An 11,152-nucleotide genomic window follows, 5' to 3' on the forward strand; every position below is an offset into this window, starting at 1 on the left:
ATAAAAGGAAAGACAATGACACAGTACATACAAGTACAAAAAAGTCCTGGGGTCACAATGTTTTCTTTTCAATTCTATTTTTCTATTACATATCATTCTTCATGTACTTCGTATACTAGTACTTCACATTAGCAGTGATTAGTTGAATAGATGAGTACAATTTTTGTTGTGAATTTTGTATATGTTGAGATTGGATGTTGATTCTCAACAATCAAATACCGTCGCCAAACACTTTCTATAATACACAGAACAAGCTACATAGAGTGGTCTGTTGGTGTCTCCTAAGTCTCCATAGGCTCCTCTTCCCCTGCACCCCCCTCTGCAGCGGGTGGCGCCTCCCCTTCTGTCGACTCCTCTGTTTTGGAGGTGTCCCTCTCCTTGGAGCGTTTGGAGTGCTTGCTGCGCTTGTGTCTGGAGCTGCGGTGCTCTGACGAGTCTTTCTCACCGTCTTCATGGTGTCTCCTGAAAAATGAATGAAAAAGATGTAATATCTGATCGACAAGGATCTCAAAACACAACTCAGATTAGTAATATGTACTTTGACAAAACATACTCTCTAAGCAGAGATTTGGCTTTGACTGGTTTTTGAAGTCTTTTAGATGTTTTTTTTGGGGGGGGGGGGGCTTTTTATTTTGTCAGGGTTTTTCTTGTTGGCCAGCAAACAAATTTTGGCTGGTCAATAAAAAGAAAACACAAAATACAAAGCCCACCAAAAATGATTAAAAAGACGTCAAAAAGCAGCCAGAGCTGAACCTCTCTGCTTAGAGAGTAACTAAAACACACATATGGAAGAAATGCTGCATCTATCACAAACATGTTTTAAGGGACGGCACATTTGAGTGTAAAAACTCAAGTTTACATATTATATAGCATCATTTTTTCTATTGAAACTTCACACAACAAACGTCCTTTCCAACCAAGCATATACTAGTCTTTACTGTGGTTAGGAGGTCTTTGCATGGACCAATATTTTGCTTGGCTCCAATCTGTACTTTAGCACTTGAAATGCGGTCTCTGTATGTGGTCCCTAGAATCTCCCAGAACCTTATTTTCCAACCAAGCATAAGCTACCTCCGTGAATAGTTTCATCAGGTTGGTAAGTCACTGAATAAAAAGACTCTTTTTACACAACCAAGAGATTTATTCCACCAACGTTTCGGTGACCATCTGTCACCTTCTTCAAGGCAATTCTGACTGGTTCACATTGCAATGCAGCACAGGTGTTGCTGATAATACATCTAAATGAGATGCGATCCCAAACACAACGTATTTACATATGTACAACCACAGGGGATGACATCACTATCCGGTCCCAAACAGAAGTGTAACACATACACAACTATCGATCAAAAAACAATGCAACTATCATCATTGCCTTGAAGAAGGTGACAGACGGTCACCGAAATGTTGGTGGAATAAATATCTTGGTTGTGTAAAAAGAGTCTTTTTCATTCAAGCGTAAACTAGACTACGATGAGTCAGAAACACGGGTACCTCCTGGATGACCGGTGTCTGTCCTTGCTCTCCTCCGCCTCTTCAGGCCGCCTGTTGCTCTCACGGTCCCTGTCTCGGTGTCTCCGTTCACGCTCGCGGTCCCGGCTACGGTCGCTCTCTCTCTCACGCCCTCGGTCCCGCTCTTCCCGCCGTCTATCCCTGAGATACAATTGCAACATGACGTCAGTTGTGGAACAATTAATAACACGCAAAGGCCTTTGAAAACAAACTGCCAAGGGAGGAACAAACTGCAAAGGGAAGCTTTATTTATTTATTAATGTCTGATTATATTTTTGTTTATAGAAAATGAATAAATAAATAAATAAATAAATAATAAAAAAAGACCCAATGGCCTTCATAAAACAACACATACCAATAACTTCATCAGTTGCTACATGAACTTAAGTGATGAGTGCTAACTCAAAAGTGTACCAGCATCAATCTTATTCACAGATGCATTCACAAGATTTCTCTGAAAACAGATACTACATAAATCACCTTTCTCTGTCCCTGTCTCTATCCCTCTCTCTTTCCCGATCTCTCTCCCGGTACTCCCTGGGTTCTCTTTCCCGGGTTCTCTCTCTGCTGTGTTGTCTTCTCTGGAACTCCTGCTCACTGTCGCTGTTAGAACAATGTAAGAAACCCACCAGATTACCATGACATATCCATTCATAACAGGAATGGATACACTGCAATTCACCAACAGCATTCTATAACGACTTAAAGACTGATTTGACCACCTAATGAATAGACAAAGATTCAAACAAACAAACAAACAAACATCAATTTGTTGTGTATAGAAACACTTTGACGACTTGTGAATATATTTTTCTTGTCTCACAAACCAACAACTTCATGACATCAAGTACAACATCAAACAAATTCAACTATTAACTAAAAAATCATGAGAGAAAATGTTTTCTATCTGCAACGTCTGACCATTTCCAAATTCCATCCAGTTGCTTGAGTAACTGTTACATTGCATATCTTTTTGCATAGATGAATAACCTTCAGCAAAGAGAACATATTTTGTTACCATGTTTTGCAGATGACATTATTCAGAAACAGGCTTACCTGGAGAAGTCACTCTCTGATCCCCTGTTCATGGGCGGCCCCATGGGAGGGAAGAAGTCATAGTCATCGTTCTCCTGTCTGCGCCCGGGGTCCCAGGAGCCGGGAGGGGGGCCCGAGGGGGGCGGGCCTAGGTTGTAGGGGGGGAAGTCGGGGTGGTCTGCAGGGGAAAAGCAATACGGTAGTGGATACGCAGATAAGTGAAGGAAACTCAAAGTGATCTTGAATAGGTTCAGCTCAAATGAACTCAATGAACAGTTGCGCTACTCATTCACTGGCCTGACAGAGAAGGCAGATGATATGTACAGTATCTACAGGTTCATTGTACCGTGTAAATTCTCCTAGCTCTTTTTGAAAAGTATGATAAACAGAGAATCACAGGTTAACGTGCCGTTCTCAGGGCTGTGACCCTTTAGTTTAGAGTTGCGTGCAAGTTGGGTGAACGACAACAGCCAGGATTTGAACTCCAAACCTCTTGGCTGCTCTTGGTCCAGAAGCAGGGCCACTAACCACAGGACTACACACGCACACAGGAAAGCTGTATACAAGCTGTATACAATAAGTCCATTCTAACTACAGAGCTGTCAGTGAATTAATCTCTTTGAAATTTGAAGTAACCTTGTGTTCTTACCTCCACTGTAGTAAGGTGGCCTGTCTTCATAGCCTCGAGGTTGGCCTCTGAAGAAAGAAACGTTGAGAAACTTAAAACTGGACGCTAATATATATTCATATCGCAGTCGATATCAAATTACATATTCTTTAAAAAATGTCAGAACAAAAATAATAGAATTTTGAGTTTTTACCTGTCATCATGGCTGGGGGGAGGGGGGCCTGAAGGAGGGGGTGGTCCAGGAGGAGGGAACCGACCTCTGTCCGGGTTAAACCCAGCTGTAAAATAAACAATGAAAATGGTAAGAATCCGATAGAGCTAATGAGCAAACGATACAGTAAGTATTTATCAAGAAAAAAGCTTAGTACCCAGTAATTTCTACTATAAGTATAAAGAAAGACACCCAACCAAAAGTTACCATTCAAAATTGTAGACAACTGGTCGCAATTCTAATGCCTGCAGTGAGATTACGTATTCATTTATTTATTGGTTCGGCATGCACATGTTGTTACATAAACAGCGAGGGTTGCCCAACTAGCGAATGGCAAATGTTAAGGGCTCTCAAAGACATTACAGCTTTTATGATACTTCTTGGACATTCTACGTTTAAGTTTGAGTGACTGAAAAAAGTAATGTTAGTGACTGATAAACCTATGTTATGTGTACTCACAGTCGAATGGTGGCATGCTGTCGGGAGGGGGGAAGCCGGGGGGAGGTCCTGACATCCCGGGGGGAGGCATGGGCATACCTGGAAAACCACCCCCAGCATGTATCGCTGAGTGACAGTGTACAGCATTAGACATGTGTGCAACCCTTTCTCGGCAAGTCAGGAATAGTCAATACAAGAATATAGAGAAGACAGACAGCATTTGGTGCGGTAGGACTGTATTTTCTGATTCTTTATAATAGCTACTAGGCAGCTATTAGGCAGCTATTGATGAGGTCGAGTTGTGAAACTACTGGGTAAGGTTTACATATGCTTGGAAAGGGTGTGCACTTTATATAGTATGTGCACAAGAAGTATAACTGTACAGAGAAATCAGATAGAAAGTACAGAATAAAGTTAGTAAGAACATTAATTTATTCAATGATACTATAAACAACCAGTAAATGTAAGCTAATGCATTCTAACTTTGTTTCTTGAAAGTGCAGCATCACATATACAATACTACTAATGTTGAATATAAGAATACCTGAGAGCTAAGTAAAATGCACCAATGAATTCCTCCTTGGCAGAAGGTTAGCACATTGCTAAAAGATTTTTGGATGCTACCGATGTTGCATGGGGGTGACAATTCTCCTAGCTATACATAAGGAACAGTCCAACTCACCTGGATGTGGAGGGGGTGGCTGAGCTGCAGAACTGACGGGAGGGGGTGGCATGAAGGGGGGTGGGGGCATGTTGGGAGGGGGTCCTGGAGGGGGCATGCCAGGAGGGGGGTGCATTCGTCTCATTCCTCTTCCAGCATCACTACATGGGTGGCAGTCAAATAGAATTACATTATCAATAATCAAGACACAACAATTATTTTCATATTTTCAATTATGTCCATGTCTACATCTGTCTGACTCTGTGACAAAGCCCTTTAGCACTATGAAGTAGCCATTTGGCACCCAATATTGGTATATTGTACTTTAAAAAAGGAAAATATTCGTGGAAGTTTTATGTTCACGGTTTTCCCGATAACCTTTTCCCTGCAAACTTAAACCACAGCGAAACTGTTTGTTCTGTCTTGTGACTCCTGTGCTATTGTTTCAACTGCTACCATCACAAATACTACATTTTCTGCCTACCATGTCCACTTTATTATAGTTTATACGATGCTTATGTTATATCTGATAACTCTTTAAAAATGTTTAGAATATCAGACTTTGTACTTACTCAGGAGGAGCCCCCATCACTGGGATGACATTCTCATCCGGCGGTCTGTCCCGTCGCCTTCCCTCCACGCGCGAGATGCCCCCTCCAATCACGTCTATGACTCCGCCCTGCTTGCGGTCAGGCGGGGGCCCCGCGCCGCGGTAGGTTCCGCTGCCTCGTCTCTGGATGGGGTTGCCCACTGGGGCGTGGCCTAAAGGTAAAGATGTCACTGGAGTTCAGGATTTCTGTTCATACAACAATTTTCATTGACACAACAAAAGTATGCCGACTATTGTAAGGTCTTCTAGTAGTTCTACAACTATACATGCAAACAAACAATTGGATACAAAAGAATTGACCTATGTAAAAGTATCTGGATAATTCAATATGTCAGGTTTACCGTATCATTTACACAACCAGTTCTAAGGTCAAAAATTCTTTGTATACAAATGTGGCCTATCTTTTTACAGATCAAAATACTCTGTGCACATAGTAAAGATTTCTCAAACTCAACTATCACATGAAACAAAGAAAACAGCTTGTCGCGGTCTGTAACATAGCCTACTATCAGTAACTTTGTGAATGACATTCCAAATAGTAAAGGCACAGGGGTAAAGAGGAAGTAAAAAAATTCTTATCCCCGTCTACAAAGAATCTTTACGTGTATTGTGAGAGCAAGAAATCTTAAAACCTTCCACTTTTCAGATTCTTCCTTCTCAGTACTCACTTTGTTCTTCCTTGTCCTGTCTAATATTGGTGCTCCCAGCATGGTGGACCTGATGAGAACAAAAACATATCTTGTCAGGATGCGCTACCTGTAGATATCTTACCAGGTCTGCATTGACATCTAGTAATATTAGCATACTAGTCAGTACTAGCCAGTCAAATTCAAAACTCTTTCAACAAGAAATTACTCCTTGTAACATTGTATCCAATGTAACATTTCACATTCACAGCCCCAAACAATAGTCTGAGTGTCACCCTAGTTAGTTCCAGGACTCCCATACTCTCCCTTCACAAGAGTATGGGAGCCATGAAACCAAATGGGATGACACTCTGGCTACCTAAACCAACAACTGTAGTAACTTTTCCTGGTATCAAGTACTCACATAGATGGGTTTCTGCAGGTTGGTATCCATGCGTAATCTCTTCTGCTTGTCACAGTAGATCTTCCAGGAGTCCTCGTTAAAACCGTAGTTGAAGTAGTCGGTGATATCAGCACCTAATCACAGTACACGAACATGAGTGTCAACAGTTGAGAAAATATGAGGTGATGAAGCAGCCATACAGAAAAACTGACTTATTGGCTAGTAAGTAAAAGCAATAAGGTATATAATACATCCATGCCCAATAAGATTTAGTACAGGCATACAAATACAAAAGTAGTAATAAAGTACATATGGTGACAGGGCTTCTGATGTATTCCAAAACATAGGTTTTAACACTATTCAGTCTCTAATACATGTACATAGGTTTGGCTTCTTCTCTTCTCACAGTAATTTTGAGTTTATGCAAATGTCAAAAGATGTTCTATATCTGTATCTGTATCTGTATAGCCGGCATATATAACTGTCCTTCGGCGTAACACATTAGCATGTTGCAAAGTCGTCTACAACTTAGGACGGATAACACAGCAGGGAATCCTGGGATAGAGAAGAACGCAGTCCGAACTCACCCGGCTTTCTCCATGGCTTGTCCTCCAGTGTGTCCAGGTCAAAGTCTATCACAGGTACACCGTTGATGGCCCCAGGAGCCGCCAGGTCAATGCCTTTAACTGTCTTCCCAGCACTGCCGGGGGCTGGAAAATAAACAATACCCCTTAAACATCTTATTGGTAAAAGGATTGTATGGCATACATACTTTACAAGAAAAGTTTTTCACTACCAAAACACATAGGATTAAGGCCATACTTTCACATTGCATGCACCATAGTATCACGCACATAAGAATGATGTCCAAAGAGACTGATTAAGTATGGTATATCAAAACTCTATGAACTACATACCTGGTCCTCCTCTACTGTAGGCTGCTGTTCTTTTGATGTCCAAGTTCATGGGGGTGCCACCATAGCCCCTGTAGAGAAACAGTACATGTTCTGACTACATGTACATGTATTTTACATGTTTTCATACGATCAGCTCTTACTTACAACAAAGGGAACCATTTAGAACACAATGGCTTTTTTCAGACTTACACAAGAGAGATGACCTTACTTAGAAACAAGTGGCTGATATTTTACTACTACATTGTATTTTGCTACTTTTACATGTTGCATTTTGGAAGCCATCTCTATCAGACAATCAATTATTCTAGTAGTCAGAGCTAGGAGACCAGATTACGTACGGATAGGAAGTCGGGGCACTCTTGATGTCTCCGATGGTGACCTGGACATCATCATCACTGTCACTGTCATCATCATCAGCTTCCTCTTCCTGGTTCTCCTCTCCACTCTGGAAAGAAAGAAGAGCATGTTAGATGTTTTTCTTTTATTCTGCTGTTCCATGTTGTTGTTTCTGCTGTTCTATATGGCTAAGGCTTTTGACTCGAAATAATGAATGAAGTCAAGAAACATTGAGTATCTGTTTAAAAGTCACTGGCCAATGTTCATTCTAGAGTATCTGTAGCTTTGAGCTGTGTCCTTCTTATCATAAATACTAGATTTGCACTATCAAACCAACTTACCAATTCTCCTGCCTCCTTATCCTCCCCACCCTCAGCTGTTTTCTTGGTGACAAACTCGGGAGCATCAGCAGACAGGTTACTGGTAACCGCAGGCGCAGGCTCAGAATCTCCATTCCTGTTAATTGTTATAAAGCAACTGAGCTGTAGAATTATTCTTTTAAAGGAAACTATGGTAAGTATACTTCCCTGGAAAATGGATACAGCACAGTACCATACTTCGCTAAATTAATCCCTTCTCATCCTTTCAGACAATTGAAAATCATTCCACATCTCATGCATTGCACTTCACTTAATAAAAATCTATGTTATGTTACACATGTACGACCAAGGATTGTACATGTAAACCCCCTTGATATAACTGAGAAGTGAAGTAAATCCCTAATTATAAGGATCTAGACATGCACAGAGACTGTCTTTAACACACATGACATAATATGAAATGTACTTACACTGCTTCCTTTTCTTCTGGGGCAGGCGCAGGCGTAGACCTGTATGAAGGGAAGAAAAATCACTGAATCTGATTCCTGATGAATGTACATAACAAACTTTGAAAGACTGCTGACCAGATGTAGGTCAAACTTAAGAGAAAGGCATCTGACGATCGAGTTGGAAATAAATTTCATCATTCATTGTGTTGTCTTGATAATGTTATGTGGTGTAAATTATGATAGATCAGGTACTTACTCCAAAGGAGGTGGTTCCTCTGCCTTGGTCTCTTCAGCTTCCTCATCTGCAGATACAAAAGGGGATAAATAATCTATAGGATAAAATACTAGAGTAGGCTAAATGTTTATGTACAGTAATACTAGTGAATATGTATATATTTGTTAACATGTGACCTGTGCTTAGCCCAGTGGGGCAAACATGTACAATAAAGGTCTTCATTCAATTCAATTCAATTAAAGGAAAATAAAAATAAAAAGACCCAAGCTCAAAACTAAATGGGAAATTGAATTCTGTATTTACATATCATACAAACAAAACAGATTATCCACACAGAGTATAGACGAAATGCATTGCCAGAACAGAACCCAATGGCATGAGAAAGCTAAGGACAAAAACTAGTACCGGTATGATGTTTCTGGCTTTCCTTGCTAAGGGGGAGGGGGGCGTCGAATTTTATGCTTCAGACTTTGAGTACATGTACGTATAGTTGTGCACGTTTTGATCATATCCGTAAACGAAACAGTTGTCGTTCAAACACATCGCTGGGAAATCTACAACATGACAAAATTTCTTCATGTTTCTTGGCTCGGACAAAACAAAAACCAAAGCCGGTTCCTCACGTGCGAAATAACATGGACATTTCACCTAAAAGGTGACGCAGTTTTGGCCACTTAATAGATCTCTATGGTACTTCAGATATTTCAGGGTTATTTGACACTTATATAAAATGGAACTTAAGACACCATTCGCTCAAAAACGGCCCTACAAACCTCCGTACAACCACTGCTCCTCTTCTTCGACGTCCGCCATTTTGGCACGCTGTGCAAGTCGTCTCGGCAAACTTCGGAGCTTTCCGGAAATTCCCGATCACTCGGTAACCAAGATGGCGGCGCCCATGTGCAGGTAACGCTTCATTCTCCCCATTTGACGTCTTTTTCGTGCTCGTTAACTATTATTGACAGTTGCCAACGTGAAATATCAGTAAACTATTTCATGTATAATCACAAAAATGTACTTTGCAAGCTTTACGTCAATGTGTTCTATTGTTACAGGGGTAAGTTGATGGCTGTCATCTGCATCAGAAACCTTCAAGTTCAACACAGAAGTCCTCCTTGGACTTTGAAACCAGTTCAGTTTTTCAGCACTTCATCTCCGTGTCCAAGATTATCATCATTTAATGAGGCAACTCGCAATAGAACACTGCTACAAGCAACAAACATACTTCAGTGGAGAAGAAAAGGCACATCTTCGGATGTGAATCTCAAACCCTTCCCCATTGGTTGTTGTAGTTTTTCCTCATCCGCATCAACCAATGACAGCGATGGCTCAGCCAGACCACATACAGGAGCCAAGCTTCCCACAACTGTGAAGATCAAGACTTTAGACGCTGTTGGGCAGAGGATCAGACCTGGAACCATCCACCTTTTTGATCAAGAGGGAAAGAGCATGGGTGCGATCCACAGCTATCAGGCTGTAAAACTGGTCAACGATCCTAAAAGCGAAAACAGCGGACTTAGGTTGGTCCAGATTGATGCCGAGGCAAAACCGTACCCAGCCTACCAACTCATGACCCCGCAACAACTGCTGGAGGAGAGGGCCAAGCTGAGGGAAGAGAAGAAGGCCCACAAAGGCGTGGGAGCGGTGCAGTCCATGAGATTTTCGTCAGACATCACGAAACACGACCTCGCCCACAAGGTTCACAAGATTGACAGTTTCATTGAGAAGAAATCCCTTGTCAAGATCTCTATCAGCAACCCTAGAAACAGCAAGAAAACTACGGAGGATATGGTATTAGTAATTACTTGTTAGTTCCATACCGTACAAGTTATTACATGTTTGGATATTGACACAAATTGAAAATGTACCGTATTCAAAACATCTTCATCAATTGTGCACAAGTCCTTTCACGGATCCAATTGCGCATGCGCAGGTCATAGATGACGGCCCCTGAGACCTACAGAAAACACATAAAGTATCGTTGAGACAAGAACTGTTTACAAGTCAGGGACCTTTGACCTGTGCATGCAAAGTTGTATCTGTGAAAGGGCTTATACTGATCATGATAGAATTGTTTTGTCATTTGTCGTGATGACTGTTAGACACTTCTTTTCCTCAAAATGTTGTCATACCTTTTCTTACATTCCATTTTGCTAGATTTAGTATCATGCTGTAAATGTGACAAATGTGTTGTAAATTATTTACCATTTCATTGTTTTTCAAGATGTCAATTATTATCCCCGCTAACACTTGGATGTTTTCCTCAGATAAAGCTAGCAGACAACATTCTGAAGTCCTTGACGTCCAAGGCTACCTACCAGACTCCTCCAGCACTGAAGGGTACTGCACTCAACTGCATTCTCAGGCCTCTGTCAGACAAGGAGGCCAGTACGGGCAAGAAGAAATAATGACAAATCAGGGGGCTCTCTCTGACCAAGGAGGTTTTATATAAAACCTCCTTGCTCTGACAATAGTGACATGTTGCATGTCCATGGTACTTTATTACAAAGGGACACAAGAAATTCTGACTTCAAAATGCCATGGAAGAACTGTTAGTGTTATACAATGGTGAATTATAAATTCAAAGCCTTGTCAATAGGTGGCCATACTTCATAGATTTATATAAGTAGATAGATAGGTGAAAAAAATGGTAACGCAAAAGTCAATATGGACAAAACTGTAAAAATGATCTTCTGTCTATATTCGTCTTAAGATGATGTATAACTTATCAACTGAGGAAGATCAGGCTGAAATAGTTCAGTACTCAGTTT

The 11,152-nt window shown here is 41.1% G+C and overlaps 2 protein-coding genes across 2 annotated transcripts; one reads left to right on the top strand and one right to left on the bottom strand.

The window, feature by feature from the left end:
• Positions 1–44: 44 nt before the first annotated feature.
• Positions 45–9,261, bottom strand: LOC136437275 (pre-mRNA 3'-end-processing factor FIP1-like). The gene is made up of 18 exons (XM_066431769.1): positions 9,155–9,261; positions 8,403–8,448; positions 8,168–8,206; positions 7,719–7,833; positions 7,380–7,486; positions 7,042–7,109; positions 6,712–6,834; positions 6,146–6,258; positions 5,764–5,812; positions 5,058–5,247; positions 4,507–4,646; positions 3,846–3,950; positions 3,369–3,453; positions 3,197–3,243; positions 2,569–2,725; positions 1,993–2,115; positions 1,495–1,653; positions 45–462 (listed from the first exon to the last, which is right to left on the bottom strand). Exons 1-18 carry the CDS (start codon positions 9,192–9,194, stop codon positions 282–284), a joined length of 1,887 nt encoding a protein of 628 aa, XP_066287866.1. The 5' UTR covers positions 9,195–9,261; the 3' UTR covers positions 45–281.
• Positions 9,201–10,986, top strand: LOC136437281 (translation initiation factor IF-3-like). The gene is made up of 3 exons (XM_066431795.1): positions 9,201–9,287; positions 9,437–10,172; positions 10,649–10,986. The coding sequence occupies exons 1-3, from the start codon at positions 9,268–9,270 to the stop codon at positions 10,787–10,789; spliced, it is 897 nt and encodes a 298-aa protein (XP_066287892.1). The 5' UTR covers positions 9,201–9,267; the 3' UTR covers positions 10,790–10,986.
• The last annotated feature ends 166 nt before the right edge of the window (positions 10,987–11,152 follow it).

The sequence above is a fragment of the Branchiostoma lanceolatum genome, chromosome 6 (genome assembly GCF_035083965.1).
Source record: "Branchiostoma lanceolatum isolate klBraLanc5 chromosome 6, klBraLanc5.hap2, whole genome shotgun sequence".
NCBI classification, from domain to species: Eukaryota; Metazoa; Chordata; class Leptocardii; order Amphioxiformes; family Branchiostomatidae; genus Branchiostoma; species Branchiostoma lanceolatum.